General features: G+C 46.9%; 1 protein-coding gene across 1 annotated transcript in view; it reads right to left on the bottom strand.

The window, feature by feature from the left end:
• Nucleotides 1-22,245, bottom strand: part of CDC123 (cell division cycle 123) — a 263,700-nt gene that overhangs the window by 76,795 nt on the left and 164,660 nt on the right. The window contains exon 8 of the mRNA XM_063926879.1: nt 14,306-14,381. Within this exon, the coding sequence (XP_063782949.1) occupies nt 14,306-14,381 (76 nt within the window). The remainder of the gene's footprint in view (nt 1-14,305; nt 14,382-22,245) is intronic.

Below are 22,245 nucleotides of genomic sequence, written 5' to 3'. Positions count from 1 at the left end.
TGGTAGTTTTAAATGTTCTTTTTGGGGGTGAGGGTAACATCACATTACGGAGTGTCCATTGACCTGCAGCTTGGTAGCGCAATTTCTTTATGGCGTGAAATCTTTGTATTTTTTGTCTGTATTTCTTCCCACTAGATTGTTAGCTCTTCAGAGCAGGGCCCTCTTTCCTCTTTTTATCTAAGCCCTCTTCAAAACACATTTCACCTGCAGCTCTCACCTACTCAGCGACCATCTTTCCCTGCTCTTTCTCCTGCTGGTAAAGGTTCATCTGTACCTATAGCCGCCAGCTCCTAGTTAGGTATGGCTGGTGGAGACCAGGACTGGCACCGAAGTCTTATGGGAAAATGGTTTCATTCACATTTTAGTTGATTCTAAATAATACATGAACTTTGTTTGAAATGCATATTTGTTCTTCGGGGTCCATGGTCTCCACAGGGTTAACCTAGGGAATGGCTGGTGGAGACCAGGACTGGCACTGGACAGCAAAGCTTGTGAGCCTCCCAGGATGCACTGGGCTGCTCTTCCCTCATACCCCGCCCCCATGCTCTGGCACTTCAGTTTTAGTTAACAAGCCCAAAGCAGGAGACGGAGAGAGAAGAGAAGGAAGAATGGTACACACAGGAAACACTCTCACAAAGAGGAGAAGGGAACTGATGACCGAGAAAGTAACCAATTGAAGCTCTGCGCCCTGTGGATCTCATGGACCTCGAAGAAAAAAAAAAAAAAAAGATAATGAAGGTAGTTTTATCATTAACTCTTACTTTCTACTTCAGGGTCCATGGTCTCCACAGAGTTAACCTTGGGATGTCCCAAAGCAAAATGTAATAGGGAGGGTACGCTCCTAAACTGAAAAGGAGGGCATTTTGGCCAAATGTATCAAAGGCATAGAACCTAAGAAATGTGTGGGCAGTAGACCACGTAGCAGCCTTGCAGGGCTGTTTAGCCGACGCGCCATGGTGGGCTGCCCACGAAGGACCCACAGAGCGGATAGAATGAGCTGAGACTATACTTGGAACAGGAAGATCAGCCTATGAGATGGCCATGCTGAGCCAACATGCCAATATCTGCTTAATAGCCAGCTAGCCCCACTTGTTGAATCCACAGAGGATGAATAGAATCAGTTTTCCTAATGCAACTAGCACGGTCTACATAGATCCCGAGAGCACGGTCCACATCCATCGAGGCTTCCTCTTGTGAAAGACCAGGCTCCCGGAATGCCAGTACCACAATGGGTTCATTGATATGGAATTTAGATACTACCTTAGGTAGGTACCCACGTTTAGTCCGAAGGACCGCCCGGTCCTGGTGAAATATCAAGAAGAGGGAGTGACAGGAGAGAGCTCCCAAGTCAGAGACTCTTCAGGCTGAAGCGATGGGCAATAGAAAGAATCTCACGGTTTACCACTTGAGGTCCACCCTTTATAATGGTTCAAAAGGAGTACACTATAAGGCCCGAAGAACCAAGGGCAGGACAAATGGAGGTTGTATCCGCAGCATTCCAGAGAGGAAGGTACGCACATCTGGTAAGGGAGCCAGTCTCTGCTGGAACAATACGGACAATGCGGAGACCTGGACTTGTAGAGAAGCCAGGCGAAGACCCATGGCTAGGCCCACTTGTAAGATCCACAGAAGAAAAAAAGATTTTGCGCCCATAGAAGGTATATAAGGTACACATATATATTACAAACCAATGGATGTGTGTGTGGGTAAAAAACTCTTATTTCATAAAGGTAAAAACAAATAAAATATACGTCCAGTCTCCAATCTGCTGCTGTCTATCCCAGGGCTATACCTTTCCCTGGTATTAATCTAATTCAGCAAAAAGGAAGAAGACAGCGTTGACAGGAGATTAAGATGTATATAGTTTTTACTGTTAATAAAACATATTTGAAAAACAATCATATAGTAAACATACAAACACCGGCCTGCATTATAAAACACTCAAGATATACATAAAAATTCTAAATTACTGTGTATAAATTAGATGAGCAGCAACAACTGATATAAAGGAACATAAATTATCTTTCGCTCTATAGCTGTGCAGTCATTCAGAGTCCACAAATAGACAGATTTCTCCAATATTAATCAATCTGTAGCTCATAGAAAATAAGATTTTACTCACCGGTAAATCTATTTCTCGTAGTCCGTAGTGGATGCTGGGAACTCCGTAAGGACCATGGGGAATAGCGGCTCTGCAGGAGACTGGGCACAACTAAAGAAAGCTTTAGGACTACCTGGTGTGCACTGGCTCCTCCCTCTATGACCCTCCTCCAGACCTCAGTTAGGATCCTGTGCCCGGAAGAGCTGACACAATAAGGAAAGGATTTTGAATCCCGGGTAAGACTCATACCAGCCACACCAATCACACCGTATAACTCGTGATACTATACCCAGTTAACAGTATGAAATATAACTGAGCCTCTCAACAGATGGCTCAACAATAACCCTTTAGTTAAACAATAACTATATACAAGTATTGCAGACAATCCGCACTTGGGACGGGCGCCCAGCATCCACTACGGACTACGAGAAATAGATTTACCGGTGAGTAAAATCTTATTTTCTCTGACGTCCTAGTGGATGCTGGGAACTCCGTAAGGACCATGGGGATTATACCAAAGCTCCCAAACGGGCGGGAGAGTGCGGATGACTCTGCAGCACCGAATGAGTGAACTCTAGGTCCACCTCAGCCAGGGTATCAAACTTGTAGAATTTAGCAAATGTGTTTGACTCCGACCAAGTAGCTGCTCGGCAAAGTTGTAAAGCCGAGACCCCTCGGGCAGCCGCCCAAGAAGAGCCCACCTTCCTCGTGGAATGGGCTTTTACAGATTTAGGATGCGGCAGTCCAGCCGCCGAATGTGCAAGTTGAATCGTGCTACAGATCCAGCGAGCAATAGTCTGCTTCGAAGCAGGCGCACCCAACTTGTTGGGCGCATGCAGGATAAATAGCGAGTCAGTCTTTCTGACTCCAGCTGTCCTGGAAACATAGATTTTTAGGGCCCGGACTACGTCCAGCAACTTGTAGTCCTCCAAGTCACGAGCAGCCGCAGGCACCACAATAGGCTGGTTCAAATGAAACGCTGAAACCACCTTTGGGAGAAATTGGGGACGAGTCCTCAATTCCGCCCTATCCATATGGAAAATCAGATAAGGGCTTTTACAAGACAAAGCCGCCAATTCTGACACACGCCTGGCCGAAGCCAAGGCCAACAGCATGACCACTTTCCACGTGAGATATTTTAGTTCCACGGTTTTAAGTGGTTCAAACCAATGCGACTTTAGGAAATCCAACACCACGTTGAGATCCCAAGGTGCCACTGGGGGCACAAAAGGGGGCTGAATATGCAGCACTCCCTTAACAAATGTCTGAACTTCAGGTAGTGAAGCCAGTTCTTTTTGGAAGAAAATCGATAGAGCCGAAATCTGGACCTTAATGGAACCCAATTTTAGGCCCATAGTCACCCCTGATTGTAGGAAGTGCAGAAATCGACCTAGCTGAAATTCCTCCGTTGGGGCCTTCCTGGCCTCACACCACGCAACATATTTCCGCCATATGCGGTGATAATGGTTTGCGGTCACTTCTTTCCTAGCTTTAATAAGCGTAGGGATAACTTCCTCCAAAATGCCCTTTTCCTTCAGGATCCGGCGTTCAACCGCCATGCCGTCAAACGCAGCCGCGGTAAGTCTTGGAACAGACAGGGCCCCTGCTGCAGCAGGTCCTGTCTGAGCGGCAGAGGCCATGGGTCCTCTGAGATCATTTCTTGAAGTTCTGGGTACCAAGCTCTTCTTGGCCAATCCGGAACAATGAGTATAGTTCTTACTCCTCTCCTTCTTATTAGTCTCAGTACCTTGGGTATGAGAGGCAGAGGAGGGAACACATACACCGGCCGGTACACCCACGGTGTTACCAGAGCGTCCACAGCTATCGCTTGAGGGTCCCTTGACCTGGCGCAACATCTTTTTAGCTTTTTGTTGAGGCGGGACGCCATCCTGTCCACCTGTGGCCTTTCCCACCGGTGTACAATCATTTGGAAGACTTCTGGATGAAGTCACCACTCTCCCGGGTGGAGGTCGTGTCTGCTGAGAAAGTCTGCTTCCCAGTTGTCCACTCCGGGAATGAACACTGCTGACAGTGCTAACACATGATTTTCCGCCCATCGGAGAATCCTTGTGGCTTCTGCCATTGCCATCCTGCTTCTTGTGCCGCCCTGTCGGTTTACATGGGCGACCGCCGTGATGTTGTCTGACTGGATCAGCACCGGCTGGTGTTGAAGCAGGGGTCTTGCCTGACTTAGGGCATTGTAAATGGCCCTTAGTGCCAGAATATTTATGTGTAGGGAAGTCTCCTGACTTGTCCATAGTCCCTGGAAGTTTCTTCCCTGTGTGACTGCCCCCCAACCTCGAAGGCTGGCATCCGTGGTCACCAGGACCCAGTCCTGTATGCCGAATCTGCGGCCCTCTAGAAGATGAGCACTCTGCAGCCACCACAACAGCGACACCCTGGTCCTTGGAGACAGGGTTATCAGCCGATGCATCTGAAGATGCGATCCGGACCACTTGTCCAACAGATCCCACTGAAAGAGCCTTGCATGGAACCTTCCGAATGGAATTGCTTTGTAAGAAGCCACCATCTTTCCCAGGACTCGCGTGCAGTGGTGCACCGACACCTGTTTTGGTTTCAGGAGGTCTCCGACCAGAGATGACAACTCCTTGGCCTTCTCCTCCGGGAGAAATACTTTTTTCTGTTCTGTGTCCAGAACCATCCCCAGGAACAGTAGACGCGTTGTAGGAACCAGCTGCGACTTTGGAATATTCAGGATCCAGCCGTGCTGTTGTAGCACTTCCCGAGCTAGTGCTACACCGATCAACAACTGTTCCCTGGACCTCGCCTTTATAAGGAGATCGTCCAAGTACGGGATAATTAAAACTCCCTTTCTCCGAAGGAGTATCATCATTTCGGCCATTACCTTGGTAAATACCCTCGGTGCCGTGGACAGACCAAACGGCAACGTCTGGAATTGGTAATGACAGTCCTGTACCACAAATCTGAGGTACTCCTGGTGAGGAGGGTAAATGGGGACATGCAGGTAAGCATCCTTGATGTCCAGTGATACCATGGAATCCCCCTCGTCCAGGCTTGCAATCACCGCCCTGAGCGATTCCATCTTGAACTTGAACCTTCTTATATAAGTGTTCAAGGATTTTAAATTTAAAATGGGTCTCACCGAACCGTCCGGTTTCGGTACCACAAACATTGTGGAATAGTAACCCCGTCCTTGTTGAAGGAGGGGTACCTTGATTATCACCTGCTGAGAATACAGCTTGTGAATCGCCTCCAGCACTGCCTCCCTGTCCGGGGGAGCTGTCGGCAAGGCAGATTTGAGGAAACGGCAAGGGGGAGACGTCTCGAATTCCAGCTTGTACCCCTGAGATACTACTTGTAGAATCCAGGGATCCACCCGTGAGCGAGCCCACTGGTCGCTGAAGTTCTTGAGACGGGCCCCCACCGTACCTGGCTCCGCCTGTGGAGCCCCAGCGTCATGCGGTGGACTTAGAGGAAGCGGGGGAGGACTTTTGTTCCTGGGAACTGGCTGTATGTTGCAGCTTTTTCCCTCTACCTCTGGGCAGAAAGGACGCGCCTCTAACCCGCTTGCCTTTCTGGGGCCGAAAGGACTGTACCTGATAATACGGTGCTTTCTTTGGCTGTGAGGGAACATGGGGTAAACATGCTGACTTCCCAGCTGTCGCTGTGGAAACGAGGTCCGAGAAACCATCCCCAAACAACTCCTCACCCTTGTAAGGCAATACTTCCATGTGCCTTTTAGAATCTGCATCTCCTGTCCACTGCCGAGTCCACAATCCTCTCCTGGCAGAAATGGACATTGCGTTTATTTTAGATGCCAGCCGGCAAATATCCCTCTGTGCATCTCTCATGTACAAGACAGCGTCTTTAATATGCTCCACGGTTAGCAATATAGTGTCCCTGTCTAGGGTATCAATGTTTTCCGACAGGGAATCTGACCACGCAGCTGCAGCACTGCACATCCATGCTGAAGCAATAGCCGGTCTCAGTATAATACCTGAGTGTGTATATACAGACTTCAGGATAGCCTCCTGCTTTCTATCTGCAGGCTCCTTTAGGGCGGCCGTGTCCGGAGACGGTAGTGCCACCTTTTTTGACAGACGTGTGAGCGCTTTATCCACCCTAGGGGATGTCTCCCAACGTGACCTGTCCTCTGGCGGGAAAGGGTACGCCATTAGTAACCTTTTAGAAATTACCAGTTTCTTATCGGGGGAAGCCCACGCTTCTTCACACACTTCATTTAATTCATCAGATGGGGGAAAAACCACTGGTAGTTTTTTCTCCTCAAACATAATACCCTTTTTTGTGGTACCTGGGGTAATATCAGAAATATGCAACACATTTTTCATTGCCGTAATCATGTAACGGGTGGCTCTATTGGAATGTACACTAGTCTCATCATCGTCGACACTGGAGTCAGTATCCGTGTCGACATCTGTGTCTGCCATCTGAGGTAGCGGGCGTTTTAGAGCCCCCGATGGCTTTAGAGACGTCTGGGCAGGCACAGGCTGAGAAGCCGGCTGTCCCACATCTGCTATGTCGTCAAACCTTTTATGTAAGGAGTCGACACTGTCGCGTAATTCCTTCCACATAACCATCCACTCAGGTGTCGACCCCGCAGTGGGTGACATCACATTTATCGGCGTTCCTAAAAATCCCGAAATTCTTATGTCCTTAAGTTTCCTTAAGGAAATTGATTCACAAGAACTTAAGGACATAAGAATTTCGGGATTTTTAGGAACACAGAAAACTCCACATTCTCATTTTTTATGTAAGACTCTTTGATATTTTTGCGCCGTTAAGACAAAATTTTCGATTTGTATAATTACTCTGGAATTGTTTGTGAAGGTTCCTCTTGTCTTACTGGCTGCATTAGATCATTGGCAGCGCATTGAATCACTTACTTCCTTTTGTATATATCACATTTATCGGCACCTGCTCTGCCTCCACATAAGCCTCCTCATCAAACATGTCGACACAGCCGTACCGACGCACCGCACACACACAGGGAATGCTCTGACTGAGGACAGGACCCCACAAAGCCCTTTGGGGAGACAGAGAGAGAGTATGCCAGCACACACCAACAGCGCTATATACACAGGGATTAACACTATAACTGAGTGATTTTTCCCAATAGCTGCTTGTATACACAATATTGCGCCTAAATTTAGTGCCCCCCCTCTCTTTTTTACCCTATGTAGTCTGGAAACTGCAGGTGAGAGCCTGGGAGCTATCCTTCCAGCGGAGCTGTGACGGAAAATGGCGCCAGTGTGCTGAGGGAGATAGCCCCGCCCCTTGTTCGGCGGACTTCTCCCGCTTTTTTCTATGTATATCTGGCAGGGGTATTTTACACATATATAGTCTCTATGACTATATTATGTGTTTTTTTGCCAGCCAAGGTACTTAATATTGCAGCCCAGGGCGCTCCCCCCCAGCGCCCTGCACCCATCAGTGACCGGAGTGTGAGGTGTGCATGGGAAGCAATGGCGCACAGCTGCAGTGCTGTGCGCTACCTTGTTTGAAGACCGAAGTCTTCTGCCGCCGATTTCCAGGACTCTTCTTGCTTCTGGCTCTGTAAGGGGGACGGCGGCGCGGCTCCGGGAACGGACGATCGAGGTCGGGCCCTGTGTTCGATCCCTCTGGAGCTAATGGTGTCCAGTAGCCTTAGAAGCCCAAGCTAGCTGCAAGCAGGTAGGTTCGCTTCTCTCCCCTTAGTCCCTCGTAGCAGTGAGTCTGTTGCCAGCAGATCTCACTGAAAATAAAAAACCTAAAATAAACTTTCTTTTTCTAGGAGCTCAGGAGAGCCCCTAGTGTGCATCCAGCTCAGCCGGGCACAAAATTCTAACTGAGGTCTGGAGGAGGGTCATAGAGGGAGGAGCCAGTGCACACCAGGTAGTCCTAAAGCTTTCTTTTGTTGTGCCCAGTCTCCTGCGGAGCCGCTATTCCCCATGGTCCTTACGGAGTTCCCAGCATCCACTAGGACGTCAGATAAATTAGTCTGTCATTTAAGAGGATTTTATGCACTAGGTGTGCTAAAACATGCACTGCTTTGTAACCGTTCTTAGTCCTGGCCATGACAATATAAAAAGTCAGGCAATTCCTGGGTAGCAACCCACTCACTCAGCCACTGAAGAGGGCCTGATGTCTCTGCATACCTTGTAGGTTCCAATTTTTTAGGAGCACCTGGAGAACCAGCTGTCAGGAATATTATCGTCCTTGTAGTTGGTGAGACAATGCCGGCTTGTGCAATGTGCAGTAAGGGCTTCTGACGCATTTCTCCGCCTCCTCTAGGGGTCAGCGGCTTCCTCAGAGGTTATGGGACAGCAGTCTCCCTGTTTAGTTTTTAGAGCGGTGTTCCACCATTATGCACATTGTCGTTGGAGATCTTTCAAAGCGGTACATCCGCTGTTATCCAAGCCTCGTTTTGAAATCTCTTACAGCGCATGTGTGACTCGTATAGTTAAGCATAACCTTGCACTGATGCCAGTGTAAATTTTGTCGTCACAAAGTATCCGAGACGGACCTCATCATGGACCAATCATTGAGGCCGACACCTCCGTATACATATGCTCAAATTGTCGTCAATCACTCCTTCTATACAATTATTATGTATAAATACACCAAATTGTATTAGCATAATTGAACTCTGTATTTACATTCTGTGGTCTCTCTCTGAAGCAACAGCCAGTTTGAATACCGTTATCATCCAAAGTTATACAATATTTACTACGTCTTTATTTATAAATACTAATAAAAATTCTATTACTGATAGAGACCACAAATAAATAAAAACATCTCAATACCATTGACACATACGCATATAGGTGGTCATTCCGAGTTGATCGCACGTAGCAACTTTTTGCTGCTCGTGCGATCAACTAAACGCCGCCTATGGGGGGAGTTTATTTTAGCATAGCAGGGCTGCGATCACTTGTGCAGCCCTGCTATGCTAAAAAAGTTTAATGCAAAACAAGACCAGCCCTGCATCTACTTACCCAGTGCGACGGATCCAGCGATGAAGGTCCCGGCGGTGACGTCAGACATCCGCCCTCCAAACGCCTGGACACGCCTGCGTTCGCCTTAACACGCCCGGGAAATGGTGAGTAGACGCCCCGATCCTCCTTCCCGCTGTAAATCTTCTTGCGATCGGGCCTGCGATCGCTTTCTTCGGTCCTGGTGTCGTTGCCTGGCGACTGCCGTCGCTGGGCAACGATGCGCATGTGCAATGTGGGCACCGTACAGCTGCAGTTTCGACCAGTTCGCACTGCAGCGAATATCCGCTGCGTGCGAACGGGTCAGAATGACCCCCATAGACTCTCATATAGACCTACCAATCCCACAACTTAATACCCTTTTTAACACTTAATATAGCAACACGTATCAATAAAATATATACATATTATACAAGAGATATTTCCCACACACACATATACCTATTGATAGAACTGATTTAATCATTATCCCGACTATAGCCACAATGTTTGGTCCGATTTTCATTGTCCCAAAACATACGTGGCTAGCAGATGTATTTCCTTACATTACTATATTAATATCGATAACAAGTATCAGTTATATATCCCATTTTTTGGCATGACCAGAACTTCGTTCATAAAGATGATCTTCATTTTTAGATTACTTCTAAGGAAAGCAGATCCAAACCTTTAACGAGGAATATAGATCTCCCCTCTTCATATATATTATAGATCTCCCCTCTTCATATATATATATCTCCTAGGTAAGTATTTCCTATATAGGGAATCTGAAAGATATCTTAACAAATGCGCCCCAGTTGAGGACTCCCGGAATAAATATTGCGGAGACAGCCGGAAGATGGAGTTCTGCCCAGGAAAGAATCCGAGTTACTTCATGCATCACTGCTGCACTGCAAGTGCCTCCCTGTTGATTTATAAAAGCCACTGCCGTGGTGTTGTCTGACTGGATTGCACTGGATAACCCTGTAGAAGGTCTTGAGCTTTGAAGTTCCAGGACGTTGATCAGAAGACCCATTTTCGTCAGAGACCAGCGGCCCTGAAAGGAGTGATTGCCCGTGACAGCTCCCCCCTCCCAGAAGCTGGCATCTATGGTGAGAAGCGCTCAGTATTGAATCCAGAATGGCCACCCCTTGTCCAGGGTGGATGTGTGTAGTCACCATGAGAGGAACTCCCCAACATCCTGCGGTAGAATCATTGTCTGATATTTGATTTGCTGTAGTAGACCATTCCATCTGGAGAGTATCAAGTGTTTAAAAGGCCTGGAGTGAAATAGGGTGTTTGCACCATGTCGAAGGTGGATACCATGGAGCCCAGGGTCTGCATTACCGAATGGATCCTTTGACTGTGAAGTAGGTTGTGGATGTGCAACTGCAATGCTGCAACCTTGTCCTGAGGAAGGAAGATGCATTGTATTTGGGCACTCATTAGTGCTCCGAGGTGGAGAATCCTCTGAGATGGGACGAGCGAGGAGTTGGCCCAGTTGATCAGCCATCCGTGACACTGCAGAAATTACACCGTCACCTGTAGGTGATGGTACAGTACCTCTGGAGAGTGCACCAGAAGAAGGAGGTCGTCTAAGTAAGGGAATATTCAAATTCCCCATCACCGAAGATGAGCCGCCATCACCGCCATGAGCTTGGTGAACACCCTGGGAGCTGTGGACAGTCCAAAGGGTAGGGTCTGGAATTGGAAATGCTGATGTGGGACAGCAAAGCAGAGATATTGTAGATGACAGGGTGCTATAGGTACATCCTGTATATCCAGGGAGATTCAGAATGGGACTGTATTACCAATTTAGTTTCTGTTGAGGCCGTGGAACAGGGATAAATGACACTGGACTGTAGTAAGGAGTGAATGACTCCCTTCAGTGCCTGTGCTTTTCCAGGGTCTGTCGATGGAGTGGTAGGAAAGTCATACAGCATACCCATGAGACCTCTTCTAGGACCCAGGTGTCTGTTGTGATTTGACGCCATGCATGAGCAAACTGAAGAAGTTGGCCTCCCACCCTGGGGTCCCTCAGGGGGAGGTGTGCCCCGTCAGGATGAGGGTTTATCCTCCGGCTTGGTATTTGGACTTCTAGCTGCCCAGGCCTGCTTGGTTTGGGGTTTGGAGGCCTTGACTGTGTGAGATAGTCTTTGAAAGGACTGACGTTTGGTCTTGCCCCGTGGACGAAAGGATTAAGTCCGAAGCCGCAGTAAGGAAGCCGAGAGTAGGCAAGCTGTCTTAACGGTTGCCAGGTTATTGGAAATCTTATCCAGTTCCGGTCCAAATAGGAATTCGCCCTTGTACTGCAGGGCTTCCAGCGTTTTCTTGGCGTCCAAATCTGCTTTCCAGGAACGGAGCCACACTATGCAGCATGCTGCAACGGAAACAGCGGATGCTTTGAGGGATAACAGAACAGAATCCAAAGCAGCTTCACCAATGTAATAGGCCGCATCCCTGATATTGGCAATTAGAGACAATTGCTCCTTGGTAGGTTCACACGTAAACTGTGCTCACGGTTGTCTGCCCAATTTTCCATGCCTTTAGCCACCCAGGCTGTAGCCATGACCGTTCTGGCTGTGGCTCCTTTAAGGAAGTACAAAGATTTAAGACAAGCATCAAGTTGTCTATCCGGTAGTTCCTTAAGAAAGGTCGGAATAGGAAGGATGGAACTTTTAATTAAACGTGTCACAGGAGCATCCACCATTTTTCCATTTTGCACAATCAGGGTAATAGGAGCTGAGCCTTTTGGGAAGTGTAAATTTCTTAGTAGGAGTTTTCCATGCCTCATTCCTAGCTTCCTAGAAGTAATCCGAGTGTGGAAACTCAGCTATCACTACCTTTTTTCGTTTGCACAGAACATCTTTAGTTATAGGGGCTGATTCAGCATCTTCTAGTTAAAGTGAGAATTTGACTGCCCTAATTAACGCAGCCACATTAAATTTGAAGTGTGGCTCCTGGTCCTCCCCTGAGGGGGATTCTACATCAGAAATCTTAGCTTGATCTGCAGTAGCTGATGATTCCTTAAAATCAGAGAGTGGCCTAAACTGTGCGGAAGGCACAGTACGCTTAGTGGTAGTAGGTACAAGCAGTGTTACCTGGCCATGTACAATGTTCTGAAATGCAGCAGAGAAAGCAGCCAAAGTCTGACCCATAGGGGGAGCCACAGTAGGTTGTAATGGTTGTGGTAGACCTATAGGGGGAGCGATTTTTGCAAGTAAAGTAGAAAAAGATGCCCATGGAGGCTCTTGTACTGTAACTGGGTGGCTGATGTGCTCAGAGGCACAAGACAAGCTGTGCTCTGACCACCCTGTGATAAATCCTGAAGTAAAACCTCCATGTTACAGGCATTACATGTTACCAGAGTAGATGCCCTAGTTTACTTAGCCTTGCTTTTGTTAGACATAACTGCAAGGAGTGTACACACACTATATGATAATGTGAAGCGTGCAGCTGGAACAGTATGTGACAATGAGCCCTCACAAATACAATGTACTGTAATGTGTTGGAAGAATAAACCCTATATACATCAGTATTCAATGGTCACTTGTGATTAAAAAAAAAAAAAAAAGTACAGGTAAAGTAATATAATGTACATTAAGGGAGAAGTACAAGCAGTAACACTAGCATAAGTCACATACAATGTACAAATGTAATTTAACTGCAGAAGGCACTGAGATCAACTACTCAGCCATGTGTAGAAAGGCTGGTAGCAGAGCCGGATTAAGTCGCTGGGGGGCCCGGGGTACTTAAAACAGTGGGACCCCTATTCAAGAGAGGAGGAGGAGGACCGGGGGGGTGATGTCACTCACATACCATCCAGTGAACGAATTGCGCTCCCGTCCCCGCCAACCGCACAGACAGCAGAGCGACGGATCAGCTCTCCAATCATGTATGAATGAAGCAGCCTGCCGCTCAGCCATTGGGGCAGCCTACTTCACTCATACGTTATTGGACAGCTGAGCCGTCGCTCAGCTGTCCTGTTTGTACGGCCACCGCTGCAGTGCGGACGGGAGCACAACACCACAGATCGGATCGGAAGAGAGATCCGATCTTTGGTGTCATGGTGTGGCAGGGGGCCCTTTGGGAAAGGGGGGCCCGGGGGTACGTATCCCCGGGACCCCCCCTTAATCCGGCTCTGGCTGGTAGGATGCAGCGCTGTGCATAACCTGACTGTGAGGAGAGGTATACAGGGAGACTTCGCTCAATGCTCCTGAAGACCTGTATAGCTCTGTGATGCCCATCATTTCTAGAGGAAGGAGGATGAGGGAGGAGCAGCCCAAGTTAGGAAGACCGCTGTGGAATGGCACCTTGGGCTGGGGGAGGGGCGGCTGGAGACGCGCTGACCTCCCCTTGCTGACTTCCACCACCGGTACTCCTGGCCATTACAAGGATCCCCAGCACCAGTATACATGCAGCCCTGGTAGTCTAGTGTGTCCGCAGGGCACTTAATGGTCTGGGACCACGTCAGGTAAGAAGAGTTCCTGCTTGCAGGACCCATGTGTTGCGCAGTCCTATGCCGCCGGTCTCAGCGGCATAGGACTGCGCAACACATGGGTCCTGCAAGCAGGAACCCTTCTTACCTTTCCCCCATGTGTCCGGTGCTGTGCTGGGTGTCCACTGTGCCTCTGGTAGTGGAAAGGTGCAAGGGTCCCGCCAAACTCACCGACCCACTTGTGGTGTCGCGGCCCGATGGGGGTGGTGGAGCATCAGCACTGGTGTCCCCTGGACTGCCAGGTGCTCAATGCTCATTAAAAATGAAAATAAAAATAGAAAAAAATAAAGCTTGGGCTGCATTGCTGCAGCCCCTGTTCAGTGGTAAACTGCTCCTGCTGGCACCGAAAAAAAACTGAAGTGCCTGAGCATGGGGATGGGGTATGAGGGAAGAGAAGCCCAGTGCATCCTGGGAGGCTCACAAGCTTTGCTGTCCAGTGCCAGTCCTGGTCTCCACCAGCCATACCCAAGGTTAACACTGTGGAGACCATGGACCCGAAGAACAAATATGCATTTCAAAGTTCATGTATTATTTAGAATAGACTAAAATTTTAATAAAATAATTTTCCCATAAGACTACAACAAGTATTGGGCTAGTCCAACTTAATAATCCAGCCATCAATGTTCCGACACACATTGAGAGATATGTCAAACTAACATATTCCTGCATTTTATACTCTACTATTTAATTGAATTTTGTAACTCACAAACAATTTATACAAAAATTATTTGCACATTTTTAGTCAAGCCTTACCTATAAGTTTGTTCTCTTTAACAAAACATCTGAACTCTGCGCCCGGGATCAGTTCACACCATTTTCTAAGAACAAGCTAAAAAAAAAAAAAAAAACATATATATTCACAATAAGTTTTCTTAATTCATTACAGAATTTCTCAGCTTCTGAATTCAGCAGACATTGGGGTATATTTACTAACATTCGTAATTTTCGGAAAAAGGTCAAAGTTCAATCACGAATGACATCGAAAGTGTAAAACTGCAACTTTTTGAATTTATTACGCCTAATTTACTAAGCTGCCGTATTCGGATTTTTCATTTGTTCCGATGTCGATGTCATTCGTGTTTTTTTCCCGTTTTTTACGGCAGTGATTAGCAAAACACTGCCGACTTTATCACAATGAATCTCGGCCGGATCTGTGTGATCCGTGCTGGGGTTCATTTTTTATTTTAAATAAACACTGTAAAACGGAGAAAAAAAATGCGTGGGGTTCCCCCTCCTAAGCATAACCAGCCTCAGGCTCTTTGAGCCGACCCTGGTTGCAGAAATATGGGGAAAAAAATGACAGGGGTTCCCCCATATTTAAGCAACCAGCATCGGGCTCTGCGCCTGGTCCTGGTTCTAAAAATACGGGGGACAAAAAGAGTAGGGGTCCCCCGTATTTTTAAAACCAGCACCGGGCTCCACTAGCTGGACAGATAATGCCACAGCCGGGGGTCACTTTTATATAGTGCCCTGCGGCCGTGGCATCAAAAATCCAACTAGTCACCCCTGGCCGGGGTACCCTGGGGGAGTGGGGACCCCTTCAATCAAGGGGTCCCCCCCCCCAGCCACCCAAGGGCCAGGGGTGAAGCCCGAGGCTGTCCCCCCCCATCCAATTGGCTGCGGATGGGGGGCTGATAGCCTTTTGTGAAAATGAAAAGATATTGTTTTTAGTAGCAGTACTACAAGGCCCAGCAAGCCTCCCCCGCATGCTGGTACTTGGAGAACATCAAGTACCAGCATGCGACGGAAAAACGGGCCCGCTGGTACCTGTAGTACTACTACTAAAAAAATACCCAAAAAAAGACAAGACACACACACCTTGAAAGTAAAGATTTATTACATACATCCACACAAACATACATACATACTTACCTTATGTTCACACGAGGATCGGTCCTCTTCTCCAGTAGAATCCAAGGGGTACCTGTTGAATAAATTCTACTCACCAGCTCCAGGGTCCCAGGATCCTCGTAGCATCCATTTGTAATCCACATACTTGAATAAAATAAAAAAACGGAGAGCCGAGCCACGCACTGAAAGGGGACCCATGTTTGCACATGGGACCCTTTCCCCGAATGCCAGAAACCCACTCTGACTGATGTCTAAGTGGGTTTCTTCAGCCAATCAGGGAGCGCCACGTTGTAGCACCCTCCTGATCGGCTGTGTGCTCCTGTACTGTATGACAGGCGGCACACGGCAGTGTTACAATGTAGCGCCTATGCGCTCCATTGTAACCAATGGTGAGAACTTTCTGCCCTGCGGTTGACCGAAAGTGACCTCACCGCTGACCACAAAGTTCCCACCATTGGTTACAATGGAGCGCATAGGCGCTACATTGTAACACTGCCGTGTGCCGCCTGTCAGACAGTACAGGAGCACACAGCCGATCAGGAGGGTGCTACAACGTGGCGCTCCCTGATTGGCTGAAGAAACCCACTTAGACATCAGTCAGAGTGGGTTTCTGGCATTCGGGGAAAGGGGGCCCATGTGCAAACATGGGTCCCCTTTCAGTGCGTGGCTCGGCTCTCCGTATTTTTATTTTATTCAAGTACGTGGATTACAAATGGATGCTACGAGGAGCCTGGGACCCTGGATCTGGTGAGTAGAATTTATTCAACAGGTACCCCATGGATTCTACTGGAGAAGAGGACCGACCCTCGTGTGAACATAAGGTAAGTATGTATGTATGTTTGTGTGGATGTATGTAATAAATCTTTACTTTCAAGGTGTGTGTCTCTTGTCTTTTTTTGGGTATTTTTTTAGTAGTAGTACTACAGGTACCAGCGGGCCCGTTTTTCCGCCGCATGCTGGTACTTGTGGTTCTCCAAGTACCAGCATGCGGGGGAGGCTTGCTGGGCCTTGTAGTACTGCTACTCAAAACAATATCTTTTCATTTTCACAAAAGGCTATCAGCCCCCCATCCGCAGCCAATTGGATGGGGGGGGGGGGGGGGGGGGGGGACAGCCTCGGGCTTCACCCCTGGCCCTTGGGTGGCTGGGGGGGGACGACCCCTTGATTGAAGGGGTCCCCACTCCCCCAGGGTACCCCGGCCAGGGGTGACTAGTTGGATTTTTGATGCCACGGCCGCAGGGCACTATATAAAAGTGACCCCCGGCTGTGGCATTATCTGTCCAGCTAGTGGAGCCCGGTGCTGGTTTTAAAAATACGGGGGACCCCTACTCTTTTTGTCCCCCGTATTTTTGGAACCAGGACCAGGCGCAGAGCCCGATGCTGGTTGCTTAAATATGGGGGAACCCCTGTCAATTTTTTCACCATATTTCTGCAACCAGGATCGGCTCAAAGAGCCCGAGGCTGGTTATGCTTAGGAGGGGGGACCCCACGCAATTTTTTTAAAGAAAATAACCACTTTCCCACCCCTTCCCACTGATATACATGCACGGATCTCATGGATCCCTGCATGCCTATACAATCACGGATTAAAAAAGCAGGTCTGTTTTTTTTTTAGCACTTTTTTACGAGTTGTAATTTTTCACGGCAGTGTTTTTTTTTTTTTTTGCTTTGCACTTCTTAGTAAATTACCGAGATTCATACTTAAACAGCCGCGTTTTGACCGATGGTGTATTCATTCGTATTTTTTTTGTTGGACTTCCAAAAAATTACGAATGCCCTCATCACTGCCGTGATTATTGCTTAGTAAATTACCGAGATGACACTTTGATGAAAAAACGGCATCTCGGTCAAAATCGGGACCTTAGTAAATATACCCCATTGTGTTGTTTGGGATGAGTTACAGATGCGTACGTCTTTGCTGCAGTCACGCCAAACAGCCCTTCTGGCACACCAGGTCAGTTGTAAATCTTCCAGGGTCTCCATCTTTTTTTCCTGAAAATGCATCTTAGTTGCAATGCAATGTGGCTAGTATGCACCAGGAGACTGTGCTGTTAATTGATATCCAACACTTGTAAACTAAATCTGTGTGTGACTGAGTCTCTGAATCTGATTATGAAGTGGACTTTTTTCCATACTAAATTCTATTCTGCTTCATATACAGACTCACAGTATGTGTTTCATATAAAATCTCCTCGTGCATCCTAGCTACACTCCGTTGTGACTAAGACGCCTGTTCAGCAAAAAAATTAAAAGACGCCCGTCTGCATTTCGCGCTGCATGGTGTATTGAGGCTAGATGTATGAGGATGCATCTGTATGTTAATTATTTGCTCCATGTGGAGGAATGGATTTCTTTTTTCAGATACACTATAAATTAGAAAATAATTAATCTAGTCAAATAACACAAGACAATAGTACATTTAATTAGATCATGTATCAAATACTTAGGGGAGAATTAAATTAGCTTTGAAAACTTAATGGGTCTAAAAAAACAGCAGTAGCCTCAATCTTTTTTGGACTTTTTAACTTCGGCCTATTCAATTAAATCCAGTTTTTTTGAACCTATAAAATTTCCTGCTTTTGTACTTTAACACATAGTGCGGAATTCAAATGTTTATCTGCCGGCAGCCACTAGACGGCGCACAAACTGAGCTATTCAGACAGGGTGACTGCTGGCATCTGCTTTTCAGCTCGCACCGCCCGGTGGTGGCGAGTTGAAGTGTGCGAAAAGCGACATGTTTGGGCGCCCAAACAGCTAAGTCACAATAGCTCTATGTTCGCGTATGAAAAAAATTAAAGCTGTATAAGAAAGGAACATCATACCCATTGTGAAAAATTGAGGAGGCTTGGTTATGTTTTTGGGCCACTGGCATCTGGCTTGAGGTGCCTTGAATCTGTGCAGAGTACAATGAAATATCAAGACTATCATAGGGATTTTGGAGTGAAACACAATGCCAAGTGCCAGAGCTCTGTCTCAGTCTGGAGAAGGCACCCATCAAGCCTGAGGGGGCGCATCATTTAAAATGGCAGGAAGGCTAATCTATGTGTAGAGAGCATAGAAATGAACTAAGCACCCAAGTCCATCCATAATCGGGTATAGTAACAATAAATAATTTCAGTGCACAGTCTAGAACCTGACACAAACAGTCTTCGCTCGAGGGTGTTGTAGCAGGGTGCTGCGTCCTGCCCGATTTTTAAAAGGCAAACTGCGCCCTGTCCCTTTAGCGGCGCCCTGCTAACAAAGCCTGCCGCTGCGTGAAGAGGCTGCATCCATTCACATTAAAGGGAGAGCTTAAGGGAAGCCCCAGTGATAATGACAGCTAAAGGGGCATTAATGATGTCGAAGGGGCATTAATGACGTTGAAGGGGCATTAATGACGTTTTGTGGGGTATTAATGACGTCAAAGGGGCCGGACCGCCCTCAATAGTAATGCCGGCAGGGCCATGCCCCCTTTTCAGGTTATCGCGCGTAACACCACGAACCTCGGCGACCTGCCTGCAAAAACAATCCTGGAGGGAACACTAATAAAGGAGGGACCCTCAGGCATTATTACAGATCCAGCGAGCAATAGTCTGCTTAGAAGCAGGAGTGCCAAAGAGATTTCCTCTGTAAACCTATTCACCAATCAGACCCTGTTCTACTGAAGCTTTGGATTCTAAACAAAAGCATGCAATTCTGGTTACCAATTTTCATCATAAATTAAGATGTTTGAATTGCTACATTTGTGTGACCACCTGGCTATTGCAAATTCCTATTTACATATGAATTGTTTGGCCCGCAATATAGAGCTTTTTATTGGCAATTCCCTACATATGTCTGGGTATAGATTGTTTTGTGTTACCATAAATATATTAAATTATTCCGACAGTGCTTACTGTTGTGGTCTTCTGGTTTATTACAGATAATTCTCACTATTTGCAGGCACTACAGCTACAAGTTATTCATGAGGGTACACAAGGTCCTTCATAAAATCTATTATAAATCAGATTAAGAGAATAGAAAATGATTACAACCCCCCCCCACACACACACACACAAAAACAACCACCTGCACTAGCACAAAACAGAAAACTGGTATCCCAAGGAGGGAGGCTCTAATGGGAGAGGCGGTGTGAAGTAGTTTCTGTGAACCTCATTAACAATTCCGCATCGTTACAGGTTCAGCCCTGATTTCTTTCATTTGCAATTAGAATTACAAATTAAAATCAGAATACAAAAAGAACAGACACTGTTTAACCCCTTTCTGCCCAAATAACTTCCCTACCTTTCAAATAATCTCCCATAATCAGCACTAAACCCCGTAAATCTAGGTCCACTCAACATAATTGTCATTTAGACTCATGCTGTACTTGTCATATTTTCAGAGTCACAGTGTGTGAGACTAGAAATGAAAGTGGAGTCTTCATCTACTGGCAGTGATTGCATGGCTGCGGGAAGTAAGTAAATGTATAATTCTAATGCAAGTGCTGTATCAGATCATTGAAACTTCCCAGAAGGCACTTATTTTTAAACATCGATCACTTTAGTAATTATTGAAACTACCCAGATCATATCTTAAATACAATCAATGCCAACAAATAACACATTACATTTGTATAAATTGCGCAATCTCTGTATAATCAAACCGATTTGTTTTACGATAGATTGATATGCAGAATACATTTTCTGTATTTCAGCATTGTCCTTGGAGTGCTGTATGTCTTTTTTACTTGGACTGTCTATTACTATATTATTATATGCAGTCCTTGCAGTAGTGACACAGTGATATCATATGCAACCGTCTCCCACCAGCAGCAGCTGGAAGGCAACCCCCAGTTATAGTATTGTGCGCCTCTTAATTAACATTGTTGCAAGTATAATATACACAAATAAAAAAAAAAAAACCCTGATGCACTGGTTAACATAGTTTACTAATGTGCTACTGCAGTACTAGCAGTTCTGTGATACAGTGCATCCGCAAAGAAAATCACAACGCTTCACTTTTTCCACATTTTTTTATGTTACAGCCTTATTCCAGACTGGAATAAATTAATTTTTTCCCTCAAAATTCTACACACAAACGTGAAAAAATAAGATTTTAAACCTACTGGTAAATCTTTTTCTCCTAGTCCGTAGAGGATGCAGGGGACTCCGTAAGGACCATGGGGTATAGACGGACTCTGCAGGAGACATGGGCACTACAAAGAACTTTAGAATGGGTGTGCACTGGCTCCTCCCTCTATGCCCCTCCTCCAGACCTCAGTTAGAGAAACTGTGCCCAGAGGAGACGGACAGTACGAGGCAAGGATTTTTGTTAATCCAAGGGCAAGATTCATACCAGCCCACACCATCCACACCGTATAACCTGGAATATACGCAACCAGTTAACAGTATGAAAAAAACCGTATCAGCCAACAACTGATCTTAACTGTAACATAACCCTTATGTAAGCAATAACTATATACAAGTCATGCAGAAATATGTCCGCACTGGGACGGGCGCCCAGCATCCTCTACGGACTAGGAGAAAAAGATTTACCGGTAGGTTTAAAATCTTATTTTCTCTTACGTCCTAGAGGATGCTGGGGACTCCGTAAGGACCATGGGGATTATACCAAAGCTCCAAACCGGGCGGGAGAGTGCGGATGACTCTGCAGCACCGATTGAGCAAACATGAGGTCCTCCTCAGCCAGGGTATCAAACTTGTAGAATTTTGCAAAAGTGTTTGAACCCGACCAAGTAGCTACTCGGCAAAGCTGTAAGGCCGAGACGCCTCGGGCAGCCGCCCAAGAAGAGCCCACCTTCCTAGTGGAATGGGCCTTTACTGAATTTGGTAACGGCAATCCAGCCGTAGAATGAGCCTGCTGAATCGTATTACAGATCCAGCGAGCAATAGTCTGCTTAGAAGCAGGAGTGCCAACCTTGTTGGCTGCATACAGGACAAACAGTGCCTCTGTTTTCCTAACCCGAGCCGTCCTGGCTACGTAATTAAGGCCCTGACTACATCAAGGGATTTGGAATCCTCCAAGTCTCCCGTAGCCACAGGCACCACAATAGGTTGGTTCATATGAAACGATGACACCACCTTAGGCAAAAATTGAGGACGAGACCTCAACTCTGCTCTATCCTCACGGAAAATGAGATAGGGGCTCTTATGAGACAAGGCCGCCAATTCGGACACCCGCCTTGCAGATGCCAAGGCCAACAACATGACCACTTTCTAAGTGAGAAACTTTAATTCAACTGTTTGAAGAGGTTCAAACCAGTGAGATTTTAGTTACTGTAACACCACGTTAAGGTCCCATGGTGCCACTGGGGGCACAAAAGGAGGCTGGATGTGTAGCACTCCCTTTACAAAAGTTTGGGCTTCTGGGAGAGAAGCCAATTCCTTCTGGAAGAATATAGATAGGGCCGAAATCTGTACCTTAATGGAGCCTAGCTTTAGGCCCATATCCACTCCTGTCTGTAGAAAGTGGAGAAAACGGCCCAAGTGGAAATCTTCCGTAGGAGCATTCCTGGCTTCACACCAAGATACATACTTCCTCCAGATACGGTGATAATGTTTCGCCGTCACTTCCTTCCTAGCCTTTATCAGAGTAGGGATGACTTCTTCCGGAATACCCTTCCCCGCTAGGATTCGGTGTTCAACCGCCATGCCGTCAAACGTAACCGCTGAAAGTCTTGGAACACGCAGGGTCCCTGCTGCAACAGGTCCTCCCTGAGAGGAAGAGACCACAGAACTTCTGTGAGCATCTCCTGAAGATCTGAATACCAGGCCCTTCGAGGCCAATCTGGAACAATGAGTATTGTCCGTACTCTTTTTCGTCTTATGATTCTCAATATTTTTGAGATGAGAGGAAGAGGA

This window comes from Pseudophryne corroboree, chromosome 6, assembly GCF_028390025.1.
Source record: "Pseudophryne corroboree isolate aPseCor3 chromosome 6, aPseCor3.hap2, whole genome shotgun sequence".
Taxonomy (NCBI): Eukaryota; Metazoa; Chordata; class Amphibia; order Anura; family Myobatrachidae; genus Pseudophryne; species Pseudophryne corroboree.
Note: the sequence above shows the minus strand (reverse complement) of the source record. Positions and strands in the feature narration are given on the sequence as shown.